General features: G+C 40.7%; 1 protein-coding gene across 2 annotated transcripts in view; it reads left to right on the plus strand.

Moving 5' to 3' along the window:
* GPR107 (G protein-coupled receptor 107) overlaps positions 1-19,033 on the plus strand; it is a 38,715-nt gene that overhangs the window by 2,358 nt on the left and 17,324 nt on the right. For both annotated transcript variants that reach the window (XM_003211260.4, XM_031556200.1), the window contains exons 2-15: positions 2,569-2,694; positions 3,178-3,228; positions 3,454-3,542; positions 3,686-3,852; positions 4,391-4,425; positions 4,623-4,679; positions 5,162-5,272; positions 6,436-6,569; positions 7,434-7,509; positions 8,495-8,568; positions 9,128-9,245; positions 10,223-10,353; positions 12,162-12,205; positions 18,963-19,012. In XM_003211260.4, the coding sequence (XP_003211308.1) occupies positions 2,569-2,694; positions 3,178-3,228; positions 3,454-3,542; positions 3,686-3,852; positions 4,391-4,425; positions 4,623-4,679; positions 5,162-5,272; positions 6,436-6,569; positions 7,434-7,509; positions 8,495-8,568; positions 9,128-9,245; positions 10,223-10,353; positions 12,162-12,205; positions 18,963-19,012 (1,263 nt within the window). The remainder of the gene's footprint in view (positions 1-2,568; positions 2,695-3,177; positions 3,229-3,453; positions 3,543-3,685; positions 3,853-4,390; positions 4,426-4,622; positions 4,680-5,161; positions 5,273-6,435; positions 6,570-7,433; positions 7,510-8,494; positions 8,569-9,127; positions 9,246-10,222; positions 10,354-12,161; positions 12,206-18,962; positions 19,013-19,033) is intronic.

The raw sequence follows: 19,033 nt of genomic DNA on the forward strand, positions 1-19,033 counted from the left end.
AAAAAAAAAACACTTGGGAAAGTTTTAGAAAACACATGGAAACAATTCTTCGAGATTTCCATGATGAGGTGGGAACGTTTCTGGTTACCAAAACTATGGTGTGTGTTAGGGTTGGTTTTGGAAGGTGTGTTTTGTTTCGTTTTCCCCAGTCTCAGCAAATGAAAGCTGTGTTACTGCAGCTTTGCGCAATGCAGTGGCAAACTGCTTCAGGGAATGGGGAAGTTTGTGTAGCTGAGGCCTTTGTCATGCACACAGTTAAGCTTAATGCTGGTGAGCTGCTGAAATTAAGAGGTTTCTAGAGACTTAACAAGAGAAGCCTCCAGCCAACAATACTACGTAGCCAGTCGTGGTGTTGCTCTCTGATTAGTTATCTTCGCCATGCAGTGGTTTCCAAAAGAGAAGCAAAACCCCCTCCTATGTAATGATGTTGTCTGAATTTCAACTTCATGTTAAAACTTTTATGTGGGAGATGTTAATTTCCAGTGGTTGTTTGTCTATGAATCCTTGTGACCTTTTTATCTTGTGAAGTTTTGGATTTCAATTGCACAAGTTGAGAAGACCTTCCAAAACAACTTAGTCTTGTACAAATTACTGGGCTTACTCAGATAATACAAGCCATTCCATGTAAGGGTCAACGCTCTCAGTTAACATTTTCTCTGTGCTAATAGCATCATGCCAGTTACATTTTGAGTAAATTGTTAGATAATAATTTGTGGATTCTGAGCTACGTGATCTTGGATGACACTTCTTTTAGTCACATCCAGAAGGTGCAGAGTCTTTATTTAGTGTAGCATTTCTTTGTACTGGTTCACACCTTTGTTATAAAGACACAATCTTAGGTTTCTGCAGTCAGAAGTTGAAAAATTATAAACAAAAGCCGTATTTTTCCAACCTGTTAAAGCTCTAGTGAAAGGTGAGACAGCTATTGGTAAGCCTGCAACTTTAAGCAGTCAATATGTGGAGCAGGGGATGCTCTTGGGGGATGTGCTGTTGCTTCTTCAGGATCGTGTAAAGCTGAAGGATTTGTGAACTAAATCTGTAAACTCTAAGCACTCAAAGCTGATATAAAACCAGGGAGGAAAGTGCATGTTATGTGTTAATTATCATTTGTTGATGGGCAGCATATTGGTGAACTGCTGGAACAAATGAACTCAAATTGAACTGCTTGGAAGAAGTTTGAATTAAGCAGCTGTTTCATTGTATTTACAGCATGCAGAAAGGCTTGTGGCTGGGTGATGCTCTGTTTCCCTCCTTGCCCTGCCCATGACACCCACACAAATGATTATCCCTCCAGAAGTGGTTAATACCATACCAGGTGTACAGCTAAAAAAGCTGCTGTTAACCTGCTGGCTGAGAAATTACACTGAAAGCTCTGTGAAATTAACCACATGGACTATTGCCTCAAGCATGTGAGTGACCTACAGCATGGAGATAGAGTGCTATAGCTGTGCTGTTAAACAAGGCATCTGCTGCAAGCCATGTGTTGCTGACCTTTTTTTCCTCTTCTGAGCACTAGGGGAACCATCTGGGTATTTGCCAGGTTAACCTGATTCTATTAGGGTGATCTCTTCTCTCAGCCAGATTGCAGGTTGGCTGTGTCAGGATTTATGTCCTGCTGTTAAGCTGAGTGATGTTTGTGGAAGAAAAGTTTTATGCAGTGATATCAAATTAATATTTGGTGTCTCTCCCCCTTGACTTTAAATTTGCTTCTTAATTGTAGTTGTTCTGTTCTTATTTTCCTTCCAGTTAAAGATTCTGTAGGATTGGAGGGTCTGATTCCATACCTACTCTATGATTTTTGAATACAAAGTTTCAGGGATATGACCTTTCCTTGACTGATATGGTGTTGGTTTGTAATTTTTACTGCTTTTCATGTGTGGTCCTTCATGATCTCCTTATGGGGAGGGCAATAAAAAAGCCAAGTGTACTTAAACCATTTTCAGCTGAGCCAGTTATGAGAAGGTATCCGTTCATGCAGTTTCTTTGCCAGTCTGAGAGGAGATGGATTATTCTGCAACTAAAGTGAGGGGTGGAAGACAGGACTGGAATTTCTGGTAGGAAACCCAAGTGATTCTGTTTGACCTCACTGTTCCTATTGGACATTAATCATTCTGAAGTCTTGAGGCCTTGCGTCTTAGGTAAGAGCACCATAGCTTGCTAATTCCTCTTCAGTCTCTTGCAGTGGTAGGGGTTAAGACTCATATTTTTCTTATTTTTTTAATAGCAATACTTCATTTAATCAGCAGTCCCAGAAATTTAATTTCCTCCAGGTTTTTTCTTGCATTTTTCTCAGGAGAATAGTCAAGTGATAAGCTTTGACACATTTCTTTGAAGCTCCTGTTGAGGTTGTTGGAAGAGTTGATTGATTCCAGTGAAATAATTGGCTGTATCTGAAGGTGTCCTAAAGAAAGTTGCTCTTGGTATGATCAGTTAGATGTTCATGCAGAACACTGGAGTGCCAACCTCGGTCACCCTACTTCTTTTATTGCTCCTGCAGGTGGCTGTGTGTTTAACTCAGCCAAAACAGTGTCACTGTATGAGATTTGTAAACTCTTTTCTTTCTCATAGGATGATGTGAGGCAAAAAGTGCACCTGAATACATTTGGCTTCTTCAAGAATGGTTTCATGAAAGTCAATGTGAGCAACCTTTCATTGAAGCCACCTGTGGATGCTGATGACAAGAGCAGCTCATCAGTAAGTTACTTTGCATCCATTGCTGCATTAAGCTTCCTGGGAAATTACCCTTGCAGTGGAATGTTTTTAACCTGTTTGAAGTGTCTTATCATAACGAGTAGTGCTGATTGCATCCTTCCCTGTTGTGAGCAGCTTGGGGGGATACATGGCCTACAAGACTTATCCTCAAGTGCTATTTATTCTGCTTTAAGAACTAATTTTAACTTATCGGATCCTCCACTGAACTTGTGTGTTTGCATATATCTATTTTGTGTGTAAAATAGAATAGTTGAGTTGGAAGAGACCAACAAAGATCCTACGTATATTATATCTGAATGATTTGCTGCATAACTAGGTAATACCAAAAGAAAATCTGGCTTCAGCCTTAAATATAGCACAGTTTATTTAAGTGCTGTTTTTGACTCATTTCATCGTGACTTGGCTGCTCATCCTGGGGTGGCTGGGCTGTTTTAATTTGACAGATTCTTCTTAATTGTCTCATAGGTGGGGTTCAGTTTGGATCGAACAAGGAATGATGGATTCTCCACTTATCTGGTAAGAGATGTGGAATTTCTTTTCTGTGCTAGGGACACATCATAGTCTGTGTACTTCCAGGAGGAGCTGGAAGGAAGAAAGAGCCATTAGATACAGGCAGGTTGTTATGGATAATCCAGTTTTGCATCTTACTGGACTAAAAATAGTTAGCTCCACGTGGGGGAGAACATGCCCATTTCTTATTAACGGGAAGATACTTCGAAGATGTTTTGCTTTCATTGCCAGGATGAAGAAGTGGATTACTGTATTTTGAATAAGAAACCTGAGCAAGGTGTTTCTGTTGTAATCTTACTTCTGGACTTCAAAAATGATGTGTGAGTAAATAGAATTCTTTTGAAATGGCTATTGGCATATTTTGATAAGTTAATTTTTCCTTTATGATCATATGTAAATCATGACAGCCTCTTTAGGAATATTGATTGACTTAATTTTGTATTAAAAAAATTTGTTTCCTCAGTGTGAAGGTACGGTTCTCTGCAGAAGCTTCTCACCTGCTGCCTAAAATTTCATTTGTGTCTGAGGAAAATGCCACTGCCTTGACTACCAAGCCACCAAAATCTTCTGAAGATAAAAGCGATTCTGGTAAAAGTCCGACTGAGACTAACAAAAATACAGATGGCAAAGGTAAGCCTTGCTAAACCTGACTTATGTGCTTTCACTGCTGATTTCTGGTCAGTGTGCATCCAACTGTGTGTTGTGGTCGCATTCGAGGCGTCCCCTTGGGCTAGAGTTTACACAGCCTTGTAAAAATGGAGCATGCTATCTTTATTTTGCTCAGTTGTTTGAACAAGTCAGGGTATGAGGCTGGATAACACTGAAGATCATTCATCAGCTGGTCTAGTTTTGCTATTTCCTGCAGTAGCATTGCATGAACATTGACAGTGTGCTGACACGCAAAAACTAAAAACAAAATTGAAGTTTTGAACTTTTACTATCTTAACGTTTGACGATGCATTCAGAATGAATGGATGTGGAGGGAAGAGTCCTGGGATAGTAGGGGGAGGGGTTGGGGAGAAATCTGTTAATGATTATCTTGGAAAGTGCCACGTGGATTAGTGTAAGAACATTTGAGTAAGGTACGGGCAATGTGTAAAAGGTGGTAGTCTATGAGGATGTCTATGTGCAAACACTCTAAATATGCCATTAATATTTCTGTCTCTAGATACCAAGTCCAAACGAAGTACAACATCCTCTCAGGTAAGAAACTATCTGCTGATCTCATTCAGAAAGAATGTGGGGGAGCACTCCAATACAGGCCTGGCCGGAAAGTTGAGAGAAGTGTTTCATTGCTCTTAGTCTCCCCGTAAACTTACAAAATCAGTTCTCATGGTTTGGATGATGTAACCAGATGTAGGTACTTGCTTTGAAATCTGTGTTTGTTTTCTTTTTCTCAGAGCATAGTAGAACAAGAGCATCCTGTTCACAATGACAGAGGAACTATTTCATTCCAGGTAGGGCTTCTGCCGTTGTCTATTCCTAATATGTTCAGACAATTCCTTTGTTTCAGCACACTGATTCCCTTGTGGTTGTTGGTTCCTATAAAATGTTTGAAATTGTCATGTGATATAGTACAGGTTTATATAGCTATGAAAATGTGTGGTTGGGATAGGATCAGAGCAGCTGCTTTTGTATCTGGGCAAGTATGATCAAAATTCTGTGGTTTGTCACATTAGATAGAGGACAGTTGTTGCTATCTTTTCTCTGCAGTGAAGTAGCTTTAGCACTGATGCCTGAAGGTCTTGGGTTTTTAGAGTGCACAGTCATAGTGTTTATCTTGTATGTTGTTGAGATTTGCATCAGGTATCCTCAAAACAGTGTATTTGCTGAGAGGAACCAGCTGACCTGATTTTTCTAGTTGCAGTGAGGATAGCTTCTTTACAGTGCAGCCCAGTTGTTGAATGAAAATGTTGATTTACCTATTCCTTATTTTCAGTTTTTCTTTAACATCAGTTCTGATAACCAAGAAGGTCTCTACAGCCTGTATTTCCATAAATGTATTGGCAGTGCTGAGAAACCTCGTGATCAGCAGCTGTTCAGTCTTGATGTGAGTATAGCTCCTTAAGTGCAATTAACTCATTCGCTTTATCTAAAATATACAACTTTCAGTTGTAGCTTGTATACCAAGCACATGTGGTATATAAGTGTATGTATGGGGTGGGAAGTGATTCAGAGCTGTGCATTTAATCTCTGTAGTGCCATTTCTGAAGGCAGCAACTACAGTAAGAAGAATTAAAATACAATTTTTAGAGAAATGTTTGGAAATATGAAGGGTACATGTGGGCTTCAGTGAACACAGTTGTGACTGGTACTGTAACAAAGTGAGAGCTGAAACAGCTCATGTCTGGCTGCTGTCAATAGTCTTTTTACACAATTACAGATATTAAGACTTGTTGCAATTTAAATTGTTAGTATTTATGAGTTTTCAGGGCTTTTTTTTTCTGGCCTGAATCAGGATGCATTTTTACACTGCTCAGTGAATATTCCTAAGGGTAATATTTTTATAGCACATTTTCTATCTCTTTTAACATCCAGGGGTTCAGTTCTGTGCTGTTGAGCCAGAGTGTCATAGAACAGCTCAGGCTGTGGATGTACTTCTGAAAATGTTTTGAAACTCTTGAGGATGAAGAGCTGATTCTATACAGGTCACTCTGAAAGTGATGCCTCCTATTTGTTTCCATAGAAATGACAACAGGTACAAGGGGCACAGTAATAACACTGTTTGATAAAGCAATTTCTTGCCTACAAAACACTATTTTTCAACATAGTTACCACCATTAGCTATTCATTTTTGCCAGCACCCACCACCTCACTGTGCTAATATCTACTGTTTGGTATCCATAAATGTTCAGCAGGTGTTGATGAACATCAGTAGGTGCAATGTTTTCCCTATTGAGGAATTCAGTGGCACACCTTTGCTTCATATGCACTTCTGTGTCAGACACCATTTGTCAGACTGCCCCTTCTGCTGCCATCTGTCACACAGCAGCAAAATGTAATGGAATACCAGTGGGAAGGTTCATCCTTTACTGCCAAATGACCAGCATTCACCTCATGTCATGGACCAACATAATAAAATAGGCATCACTTTTGGAGTAGCCCTCGTATTTTTTTTCTTTGAGTCTTGTAATGTTTGTAAATGAAAGAGTTTGCATGAGTTCTTTAGCCACGTGTTTTCAGCTGTCCGCATAACATACCATTAATATTCAGATAGAAATTACGGAGAAGAACCCTGAAAGCTACCTCTCAGCAGGTGAGATCCCACTGCCAAAACTTTACATCTCCATGGCACTCTTCTTTTTCCTGTCTGGGACTGTGTGGATCCACATACTTCGTAAACGCCGGTAAGCAAACAAGTTTTGTTTCAGTGACAAGTATGGACTTAGCTTATTTGATGTGTTTTTTTTCCCACTTATTATGCCCAATTCAGATTTAATCACTTAAAACTCTAACTCTGGCACAATATTATATGCTTAATGCATACAACTTCTAGTTTAAAACCAGGTACTTTCATCAGTGCCACTGTTGCAGACCGTTGTTGTAAAGTTGTTAAGAGATTGTGTAGTGTATGTCTTATAGATACGTTGTGGCAGAAATTAAACAAGAAGTTCCTGTAGTTGAAAAAAGGAGAATGCTGTTTGAAAGTAAATTAAAAGAGAAAATGGTTCAGTTTTCTTTGTGTGGGGAATGGCAGCCCGTAATTTTGATTATAATCAAAAGCAGTAGGAATTACTAATTAAAAGCCATGCTTCTTGGTAGTTAACATGGCATCAGAAGCCAGGAGCAGCTTAAACCCTTCTAGTTAGTTTGAAGTTCACGTGGTGATCTGACTGTTTGGTAATCTGAAGTTCTTTTGGTGGTCTCATTACTTAGTGAAGTTCATCTGGTGTTGTGATACCGTGGGTTTGGGCTGGGTGATACCTGTTTGAGTAGTGGTTAGTGATTATCTGACTGTTATGATCTGTACATACAAGATGTTCCTGTGAATTGCTATCTTCCAACCCAAGGATTAAAAAAGCAGTAGAGTGTAGTTAAAATATTGTTCAGGATGCTGTAAAAGTTTGGACTGCAGCTTTAAAAGAATGGCTTTATGCTTGTAGTCAGCTCTGTCTGGGAGATAATGTTTGACATTTATAGATGATGAAGAAACATCCTTGCAGAAACAAAAATTTATTGCTGGCTTTTAACTGATACATTTTTCTTCCCAGAAATGACGTCTTTAAGATTCACTGGCTGATGGCAGCCCTCCCTTTCACAAAATCGCTGTCCTTAGTCTTCCATGCAGTACGTATAGCTTCTCTGCCTTAAGCTGTTCAGCTGGGAATTAGAAATATGAGATCCGGGGTATGCTGTTAGAGGAATTTGTGTTGAGGGGGGAAAAGAGTAGGAGGGAAGGGAGAGAGAAGTGTCTTTCAAATTGAAATGTTGGTACTGAACTGCAGCTGTGTGGTGGAGGAGATTTAATTTGCATCAGCAAATTGTGACTTTAAATACAATTAGGATTATGGCCTGATGTGGGGAAGCAGCAAGCCGTATGTGAGGCTTGAATCAGTTCCATGAGTTCTGATGTTTCAGCCATCTGAGGCTGGCCTGGAAGCTTGAGCAATGGTACTGCTCCATCAATATGGCTTACAATAAATGTTAATGAATGGGAATCTTGATGTTTGTAGAATTGAGAGGTGCTGCTTTAGCTGGCACAGTGTGCTGTGCCATAGCAAACATAATATTATAAGCTTTAACACGTGCACTACATGAAGTCTCTATTGTATTGTCTTGACTTTGCCTTTCCACTGAAAGATATCATTAATGAAGGTAATGACAAGCATTTAATCCTCCCGTTTGTGCCAGTTTTGATCTTCTCCATCAAGTTCATACTAGGATAACACCTACAAAACCTGGAATCAGCAGGTTTGAATCTGATTTCCAATGAAAGTAAAACTAAAGAGGGTCTAGTTCCCTAATGCAACTGAACTTGAACAATGAAGTAGAAATGCAGTTGTTTAACTGTAGTTAGACATGGAAGCTGTGTAGGAAGACTGTAGGTTGTGTAAAGTATATTCACTAATGCTTAGGAAACAGAGTGAATGGGGATGAGCTTGATGACACTAAACAATACTAGAATGTTGGGAGCAAGCTTTATTTAAATTATGAGCTTGTATACACTGAAAATGAAACTTGAGATGCCTGTCAAAGCAGGCCTGTTTTACGGCCATGGGTGGGGTGCTGATGAAAGTCTTAGAAAGTATCATATTGTGTTTTCTGCTTTCAGATCGACTACCACTACATTTCTTCTCAGGGATTTCCTATTGAAGGCTGGGCTGTTGTCTATTACATCACTCACCTGTAAGTGTATCAGAAGATTTGGTAAATTAAATGGTGAAACTGAATTCCCCTTCCTTCCCAGGGAACCTGGGAATTGATAATTAAATAATTCTTGATGCTGAGCTCTGAGTGACGAGAGCAGTGAGCCCAGTGTAAAGGGGAAAACTGCTTGCAGAGGACAGCTGCAGAGAATTGGTACTTATGTGGGCGGAGGAGTAAGAGGAGAAAAAATGCTTTGCTCTTCTTTGTTCATGTTAATATTCAAGTATCTAATTTGCTTTTGGTGTGAATAGTAAGAGGATGCAGCTGCCAGTGTTTTCTCCTGTTCACGATGGTAAATGGATGATTTCCCCCAGGAAAAGATTGCATATATTGGTGGTTGTGAATGAAGGGTAATGTTGCTGTGTAATGCATGGTTGTAAGCAAGGCATCTGTTGGCTGATGTAGGATAAGCATTCGCTAGAGTTATGAATAGCAAGGCTATTTATTTGGGTTTGTGGCTTTACTGACTGTAGAAAAGATGACCTGGGCTGAAGAGGAAGTATAAAATATCTCCTTGCATTATCTGCTTCTCTTTCAGATTTAAGGGTGCTCTTCTGTTCATCACTATTGCCCTCATTGGAACAGGCTGGGCTTTCATTAAACACATCCTTTCAGATAAAGACAAAAAAATTTTCATGATTGTCATCCCACTTCAGGTGAGGACTGAGCTGTGTCAATACTTACTGTGTTGTGGGAGAGCAGCTTGTGGAAACTGTAACAGGCTGTGAATCCTACACAGAATATAAATTACTGCTTGTATAAGCCTGTGAGCTGAGTTATAATTTTTTTTTGAGGCTGTTAAAGGGCCAAAAGTTACGTAATTTTCCCAACTTTTCTCTTTATATCAAGTATTAGATAATGGTTATCAAATAACTTCAGCAAGCAAACAAGTAGCTGTAATGTAGGTTTAGTCATGCTGGGACAAAACTTGTGCTGCAAAACAATATTAAATTACCAAACACAGAAATTAAGTGAAAGTTATCACTTCTGAGAAGTTTGCTGAAGTGGACTTAAGGAATGGGGAGCACTTAAAATTGTGAGGTCCCTTGGGTCTGATCTCTCTCTCTCTCCAGTATGTTCAAAGCGATTGGTGTTTGTCTCCTGAAGTAAATAGGAAGGCAGCATTTCTATTTGCTGTTGCAGATAGAATGGTCTTTCAGCTTTTGGGGATGTGATCTGTTGCCCAGCTACAAAATGACAAGTATGTACTTACTGTCTGAGTTCTTTTAGAACTTGGTATGGAGTACAGAATGTTGTGAATGACCAGTTTGAATTACTGGCTAGATTTAGAATAATGTGGTCAGGCTGCTATCTGTGTGCAGAGTGCTGTTCTGTATTTGCAATCAATTTTTATTCTGTTTTCTTTACTGAAACCATAGATTCAGCACAGTATGCAACAAAAAGGGTTACCTTCTGAATGTCAGCAGAAATGCATTCCAATTGATTATATTTCTGTGGATCCTGTGAAGGTCTTTTGAATGTGTTATTTTTGACATAGATCTGCAGTAGAAAAATTGAAGTTACTGAATAAGCTCTTTCTGCAACTGTGGGACAGCTTTTGCTGAATTTGCAGCCCACATCTAATCTATCCTTGGAAAGCTTCTGAAACCATTTCCCACCTTTCGTCCTGTAGGTGCTAGCAAATGTGGCATACATTATTATAGAGTCAACAGAAGAGGGGACAACTGAATATGGACTATGGAAAGAAATCCTTTTCCTGGTAGACTTGCTGTGTTGTGGTGCCATCTTATTTCCAGTGGTATGGTGAGTTGTTGTGTGTGATCATTTCTGAGTACTGATGCCGTGAGCTGTTTCTCAACTAATTGGTATTGATGTTAGAGATTAAGAGGCTGCTGAAGCAGAGAAGTAAACGTCTGTCCTTTAAGTCAAATCTTTTGTTAGTTTCTTAAACTGTATCAGTCTCAGCGCTTCAGTTTTGTGGAAGATGCTTGCTTTAGAAATGTTCAAGTGGGGGGCATTTTAAAAGCATGGCCAGGACAGTGCAAACAGACTACAGCTGCCTTTGAAACTTGAAATGTTTCAGAAGTGCTGATTCTCTTATGTTGAAAAATGGGGTTTTGTTAGTGACTGGGGATGGAAAGCAGGCTGCTAAATTCAAAAACAGTGGTGTTGTCTGAGGTCAGAGCTTCTTTCAGCCAGAGTAGCACTGTGTATTTACTTGACTGTTTAGAAGAAATAATCCCACAGGGAGCATTTCCCTGCCCTTCCTTCCACTCTACTTGGCATTGAAAAATGTTGGTTATGTAAAACTCAACGAAAACACAGATAATTCAGATAAATGCTATTGTTGCTGCTTGCCAGTTAGGCAGAACATTTATATTCTAAATTCATTTTAGTCTTAATTGAAAAAACAGCTGCATCTAAAGGAGGATTTGAAGGAGCTTCTGGCTTCTCGGTTTTAAACAGAGTATGCTAATTTTTTTTTTTCAAGTATCTCCAGCATTTTTCCTGAAATGCAGGAATATATGTCTAGTAAACATGTCTTCACTCCTTAGTGTGCAGCTCCTGAGTGTTTTGGAGAACTATTTCATAATGTGTGTTACTTTGTAGATGCGAGTAAGCTCCACTGTGGCTTTCTAGGGTGTGTTTCAGCTGCACTTACCTTCCCAGTTCTGTGTAAGGACCAAACCCAACAGTCTCAGTGGCCTTGTGCCAATGCAAGTGAATGTCTTCCAAGAAATTTGCACATCCCACTTGACACTCCCCCACTCCAGTCAAAATGCTGCAGCTCTTCTGAGGATGACAGCATTTGGGTGTGGTAAATAAAACTACAGGAACAGTAACTTTCATTAAGAGAGATTCTGGTTACCTGTGGTTAAGGAAACTTTTTCAGTCACAGCTCCTGCTATATAATGGCAGAATCTGTAGTTCTGCGTAGTGACATGCTAGTACAAAACTTGCATTTGTCGTTCAGATGTGGTTTTGTTATGGAAAGTGTTTGAATGAACTGTCCTATAATTGTTTATATAGGGTACAGCCTGTGTTCCTCCATTGTCATGGTACCAACATAAACTGGCAGTGGAACCTAGGGCATAATTCTGCCCCTTTTTCATCTGTGTAGTCTCACTGCCTCTGGTGGGATGAATCATACGAGTAAGGTGACTAAGCCTTGGCCATTGAATTTCCATTCCTGCAGGGTAGCTTCTGTTACATAAGTAGCCTGTGTAGCCATGTAAGCTGTAATCAACTATTTAAATGAAAAGAACTTAAAAGAGCAGTGAGGTGCCAAATGCTTGGCAGTACTCTGAATAGTAGCTCAGCTTACTTGTACAAGTGGTAAGCATTATGCTGGGAAATGCCCCAGTTTCTCACTCTACTCTGTCCCAGCTTTCTGTGGGTTGAAGTAGGCTCTAGCAGTTTACATTTCTTAATCATAAGGAGATGCAGATATTTGAACTAACTGCTTGGGATGGGGATGAAATATGTGCAGTGCCACGTGTGCTAAGGCACAGTTAATTATGAGCATAGCCCAGCCATAAAGGGCTAATAGAACTGGTAGAGTTCTGGAGAGCTGCAGTGAAAAGAGCTTATTCTACCTCTTGATTTTTCAGGTCAATAAGACATTTACAGGAAGCTTCAGCAACAGATGGAAAAGGCAAGTAGCAGTAATTTTCTTACTGTTCTTTGCTACATACCAGAGTATCTTTCCAAAATTTCAAACACTATGCTGATTTTTAAAATATATAAACTAGAGCTGTAAGCCCATTTGTTGTTGTTACATAGCTGCTTTTCTTTTTGTGGTCTTCTAGGTTATTCCTTTTGGGAAATACCCTTTTTCATGCATTGCTTCAACAGTTCATATCTGAAATTCATTTGCAGGTATCTGCACAGCCCCAAATGCTCAGGTTAGACACTGTATCTAGAGGAAATGATCTGACAGATTTACCTTGTTCTTAGACTCAAACTCAGAAGCGATCTAGAAGTGTGTTCTAGAATTGGTGTGTATTTTGACTGATAGCCTAACTTAAATATCATCAGAAGTCTGTTCCTACCTGGACAGAGGGAAATAACCTTAGTAGGAAACAAAACATAAATTGGCATTGGATGTAACAGTTTTCATCTTGCCTGTGTTTGTACAGCAGTTCCAAGGGCTGCTTGTGTAAAGTCAAGTTATGTTTATTGTAGCAGTGAAAGTGAGATGATGGATGGAAAGTCAACCCAAATATGGCTTTTGTAATGTTTGCTTTTCCTGCTTTGTCCTCTCACTTCTTCCAAATAAGTTCCTCAGTTGGCTGTAGATTCAAGCCATGGAATATAACACTGGCTTCCTTGGAAGGAGGCAGCACTTCAGTATTCTGTCATTTGATGCTCACTGAGTATATATGTTTTCTGGAGTCTTTCTGCATTTACAAGTCTGCTTCAGTTTAGGCCATCTTTGAAGCAATGACTTGGTCAGTTGAGGACTTTCTGTAAACAAGGCCAGGTTCTTAGCTGGTGTGGATCCTGTAAAGAAGGCAGAGTTCCTGCAGACAATGGAGTCAGCAGCTGCTCCAGCGCTGAGAGCTCGGGGGGCTTGTGCATAGAACTGAGGTGGAAGACCATTAGATCTACCCAGAGGTGATTTGCCTGTGCTTACCTTGCACTTGGTGGTTCATATCACAAGATGGTGCTATGGAGTTGGATTGATTAACCTTAAAGTACTGAATGAAGGATAAAAGTAAGGTGGTGAACATCAAAGATGTTCAACATACGGACTTTTGACCTGTCTGTCCATTGCAGTGACAGGTGGAATCCTGATCTGAGTAATAACATTATTACTGGCTTTGTATTCTGAAAGATTTGTCATAGTGCATAATGGAAGTAAGGGTAGTGATCTGAGAAGTGCTTACATCCTTAAAGCGAGTCAGTGATGTACACAGTAGCTCCTGGGACTGTCCCTTAGACCTCTGTCTTGTATCCCTGGTACACACGTGCAGCAGTGTTCTTCACAGTGAGTGCTGTGTGTGAGCCACCCGCTGCTGTAACCACATTTCATTGCAGGGATTCTGCAAGTTCAGTAATTGTGTGGTGAGACTGCACAGCATAAGGAAGTGGTGAGTCTAATAATAAGGGAAGAGTTAAGAAAAAAATATCAGGGAAAACATTGCATAGGCTTGTGCCAGATTGTACCCAACCCCCCCACGGGGATGGAGCTCTCATCAGATGTTAGTTATTTAGAGGTGGTTGACAGAAGCCCATGGGGAGTGTTACCTGATGGTGTCATGCTGCTAATGTGCCTGGTGAGGAAACTAAAGATGATTTGGTTGCACTGTAAGTAAAGCAGAATCATTCACAGGCTTATAAATGAACCATCATGACTGGAACCACATGCTCTTTACTCTGCAGGCTTCCCTTGGAGGCAGTATTCTGCAGGGGTGCTGCTCAGTCTCTTGCCTTCTCAAGAAACATCACCAGCACTAACTCTGAATTTACCAAATGAAGGCAGTTTTCTGCTTAAGTGGTGAAAGCTACTGAATCTTTTCATATGCAGTCTAGCTGCTGCTGTCTATCCGTGCTGAGAGCTGTCTGAATCTTGTGCAGAGTTCTGGTCAGGCTGCCTATTGCTAGCTGAGATTTACTGTCTGGTGTTACCTCAAAGGCCGTCCTCCCTGTTTCTCTTGCACAGACTTCATTATCTCAGAGGGTGTCTTGGGGAATTATATCCTATAAATTCAATAGCTGTTTTTCCTGTCTCTGGGTCTTCTGGTGACCTTTTTGCTGGTGAGAAGGTCCTAAGGAAAATTATTTTCACTTCCTGTGTCCTTTAGAACTAACTAGTCCAGGACTTTATGGCTCAGGCTCCTGCTAATGTTTCTGACTGTTTGTGTCTTGTTGTCCTCTTCTAGCTACTTCACAACCTGTTATTAGATAGTGCTCCCTTGGGTCGAGTGCAGTCGTGACTGCAGTCTGACTAGAATAGAAATAAAGCAGAAAGCTGGCCTGACTACGAGTCTTCAATCTGCTAGAGCTGTGCCTGCTGTAGGGTTTTATTTTAACAATCTGCAGTTATATAAAAGGCTTGTTAAACTGCTGGTGATTTGAAATCACTGGCTAATGTTCACTTAAACTTTTTTTTTTATTTTCTAAAGTGGGAAAGCTAGAGAAATATGCCTAAAGCTATGACTTATCCAAGAAGACCTTGCAAGCACAGATGTTATGGATTGCTGGTGAGGAGTAGGCATGGCACAGTCATACAGCTGGCTCTGAGCTGCCTTGGTGTGTTTGGTTTTTTTTTTTCCTTTGAAGGTGATCTTTAACTCTGAAGCAAAATACTTGACGTACACAGGCTTCTTATCCTGCATGGTGGTGGGTATTAAAAAATGTATATACAACTTTTTTTTTTTTAGAAGTTTTTTCTTCCTCATTTAAAATCACCACCTTAGGCAAGTGCCTAGCTGCAGCCCTTGTGGTCTGTCACTGCATTTTTCAGAGGCAGCTTGATGTCTGTCCACTTCTACATCTACATTGTGGATGTCTTACAGGTGTGAGGAAATGAGCCTTGCTGACTGAGTTAAGGTTGTTTGGGCTGGAAGTCTGCTTAACTATCACTACCTTGTTCAGAGGCATTATTAGAGGAGGGGGAGAAAGGACTGTATTGTCGGAAGATTCCTTATTTTTGTTCAGAACTCAAAGTCTCACTGGGCCTCTCAAGTCTCGTAACCCACTCTTACCTGACAGCTGTTGTTTGAGAATGGAGTGGAGGGCTGGAAACACCACTGCAGCTTTTGTTCTGCCAGCACCTCTGTGTGTTAAGAGATGTGAAGCTTGGTGCAGTCTGATCACGAACAGTTAGCTATTTTCCAGAAGCACTGCAGCATGTCACAGTTGGCAGCAGTACGAGGGGAAATACATTGCAGTGTATAGCTCCCAGGCAACGTTCCCTGTGTGCTGTGCAGTGGGCAAACGATTAATGCTTCCATGCTTGTTCCCATGTCAGGAAGAACCTTTTGCCATATTCAGCATCATTCTGCTTCTGTACCATGAAAAAGCTGTGAACAAAGCGCTCTGTCCTGAGTGGTGCAGAACACCCTGGCTTAGCTGAGCTCAGCAGGTGTTGGAAGCAATGACTCCAGAGACCTGAGCTTAAAAACACCTCTGCAGCTCTCTAGAGAGAAGGAGGGCCTAGTGGCTGGGTAAACATGCTGCAGGCAGTACACAGACATATCAAAACCCTGAGATAAAGTGTAGTGATTTCAGTCTCGAGACATCAGCGGATAGCACAGAAGAACTGAAAAATGCTGAGAAATGAAATAAGCCTGTTGTGTTCCAGGGTTGGAATAGCAGTTACGTGTTGCAGACATATTGCTTATCCTGTAGTGTGGAATCTCTTCTGAGTGTGATGGGGAACTTCTGTGCCAAATGGCTAATGTGTTTCAGAATATTCAAGATTAACTAGTCTGTGCCACCTTCACTGGTATGACACTGAGAGTTACTGTATCTTTATGCTTAACCTCTTCTTTCTGATGTAGGAATGCTTTTAAGCAGAGTGCCATAGAGATTATAAGGCCATACTTCTCAGAGTTACTCCTGGAGTAGCTTTTGGAGGTCTAAATCTGCCTGTGTGACTTCATTCATGGGGAGCAGAAGGGGATAGAAAACTTCCATTTAGTATTTGGCAAAGACGTAGCATCTCAAATACATGAGTTACTATACTGTGCAGTGCACTGTGGAAATATTCTTTGTACTTTGTATTTGCTCTAGATGCTTTGTATTTTGTCCTTGCATTCTGTATTGTCTGAATTTGAGCTTCCTATTCTCTCACCTGCTGTCCTCCTACTGTTCTTACATACACATTCTGAAAAGTTGCTTATTACTCTCCAAAAAGCTATTGTCTACTGTGCAGGGCTATAGTGGTCTGACTTTCATCTTCCCCCCATCTTACAGGCTGCTTCAGCATTTGAAATTAGCATAGAGAATAATCTGAAACAGTGACTGATTTTCAAAATTCGGTAGCGTGTTGGTTTTCTTTCTTTTTTTTTTTGAAAATGCAGATGAGGCTATTGCAGGCACAAGCTGTTAAAGTAAATGGTGATGAAGAGGGGAAAATGAGAGAAAAGCAGGGTATAGGTGTTATAAACCTTTCTTGGAAGATTGCTTTTATCTTAATTAGTCTGTGAAAGCAGTGGAACACAAGTATGAATTTATTTGTAAAACCTTTGGTAGAGAGTCTCTTTTCTTCTTTTTCTACTCTGCAATTAAGTACTGTTCCTTGAAGAATGGTTATCGTACTTGAAACATAAATTTACCCAGCGTTTACTGCATGCTGTGATTGCTGCTGCTTTATCACAGCTTCACAGGTTGGGACTGCAAGTGATTAAAGTTGTAAGTGACAGCTGCTGGCCTAACCTCTCTCCTGTGTGTTGCTGTTGATGTCTGTACTGCCAGGCTAGGTGAGTCTAAATCTCAAAGTATCCAGCATAGCAAGACTCGAGTGTTACTGCTTGGAGCACCTTCAGCCTGTGAAAAAGCTATTTGCAGGCTGCTGATGCCAAGCAGTGATGATTTTAGACTTCTTTCAGAACAGTGTGTGCTGTGACTTTGAGCTGTTCAGATAAACTGGTGTAGCTGTGCGTTAATACTGACTCCAGTGTCTGACAGTGGAAAGGAGTATTTCTGAAGTTGAGACAACTTCTGGAGAGCACCTAGCTGTGGTAACCAAGCAAGCTGGCTTCCACAGGTGGCTTTTCAGTATTTTTACTGGGTGTTTTTTGTCTTTTCTTTCTCTTGCCCCTTTTTTCCCCATGCTCAGCTGTTCCAGTTATCCAGTTGTAATGCTGACCATTATGATACTATCATGATACATAGGTGAGATCTTGAGCTGTGTTTTATCTGTTGAGAGAGAGGTGCTCCCAGTATTTCAGCTGGCAGCCAGATCTTTGGCATCACTATCCTTTCCTCCTATGCACTGCCTGAACAGAAATGACTCCCCAGCTCACTCAGTTGTTGACTGTAAAGCACTGATGGACTGGCAGTTTGAATCACAGCTGTTGAGTTGGTGTTCCTGTAACTACAAAGCCTGGGAATTCTTGTGGCCTGTCACTGCACCAGTTGGTAGCAGTTCTTGAAGATGGATATGTGGAGTTGAAAATAGATCTTTCTGCACAAAGCAATACGTGGTGAATCACAAGATCTTCATGATCACACTTAATGTCGTTCTTTAAATAGGACAGCATTACTTCATGATTTAATGAGTTTGTCCTGCAAATTTTCATGTTTTAATCTTTCTCCAAGTGTGTTATGGAAAGCTTTTAACATTAAGCTATCTAGTCGACAACTCTACCCATGAAAATCCATACTTTTTTGCTATTTAAATGTGCTTTTGTGAGGAGATGACGTGCTGGGGCAGTTGCAGGTCTGTGCATCTATTGCACAGTGACGTACTCTTTGTACTTACTCTACAGAAGCATGGAGCTTGAGCACTGCTTTCTGCAGTCCAGAGCTCTGCATTGCAGAGTTGATGCTATTCTATGGTGTTTCATATGCAGTCCACAAAGAAGTGCATAGCAGTATTTTCCAGTTAGCAACATGTCTTCATTGGCTCTAAATTGCATCTCTGTATGCTGTCAGCGTATCTTGGGCTCTTTGCCTCTCCTGTTGTCACAAAAGCACCAGAAGTCTGCATCTGTTATCCTGCTGCACCTATAAAACCTGACTCTCAAACTGGAGCTGACAGCTGTTCCATCTGTTGTTGACCTCTGCTCATTCACGTGAATACGTGCCGTGTTCCTCGAGAGCTGATGTAATCTGTCCAATAAATGCAGCTTAGCCTGGGGCCTTCACTTACGTGGTTTGTGATTGAAACACGTGCATTTGCAATGAGAAGTGATTAGTGTGACTTCCCATTTCACTTATAAATTATGACTGAGCCATGAGTGACAGAGAATACGGCTTAGCTGTTGAACAGCAGCGGAAGTGTTTTAACAAGATGCAGCGATTCTCAGACCCAGGGCTGCTCCTAGAAAATTCATCCCCTGTGGAGTACTTTCTGACATGAGCCCTGCCTTCAGCTGATCTGAGCGACTTTGAGGTAGTGTCAGGTGGCACTGCCCTTGTGGCAGCACTAAAGCAGCAGTATGCAGTTGGCTACAGACAGGTGAGCGTTAGAGGAAGGCTCTGTACTCTAGAGCGTGTACATGTGACACTGAGTGATCTCCTTGAATTGCCTTTGTAAGAGGTTGACTACCCCAGCCTAGGGATTATCCAATACGTAGTAAGACAGAGTAGCACTCCTCAGAGCAACCAGCAGGCTGTGGGGATAAAGCTTTAAATCTGGAAGTCCCCAAGTCCTAATTTTGATTGCTTACCTACCTTGTAGACAAGCACCAGGAAAAACACTTTCAATTTTTTGATGGATTTTTGTCTTCTCTTGACAGCTGCCATTAACCTAGCAAAACTGAAGCTTTTCAGGCATTACTATGTTATGGTAAGTTTAAAACAAAACAAA

Source organism: Meleagris gallopavo, chromosome 19, assembly GCF_000146605.3.
Source record: "Meleagris gallopavo isolate NT-WF06-2002-E0010 breed Aviagen turkey brand Nicholas breeding stock chromosome 19, Turkey_5.1, whole genome shotgun sequence".
Classification (NCBI taxonomy): domain Eukaryota; kingdom Metazoa; phylum Chordata; class Aves; order Galliformes; family Phasianidae; genus Meleagris; species Meleagris gallopavo.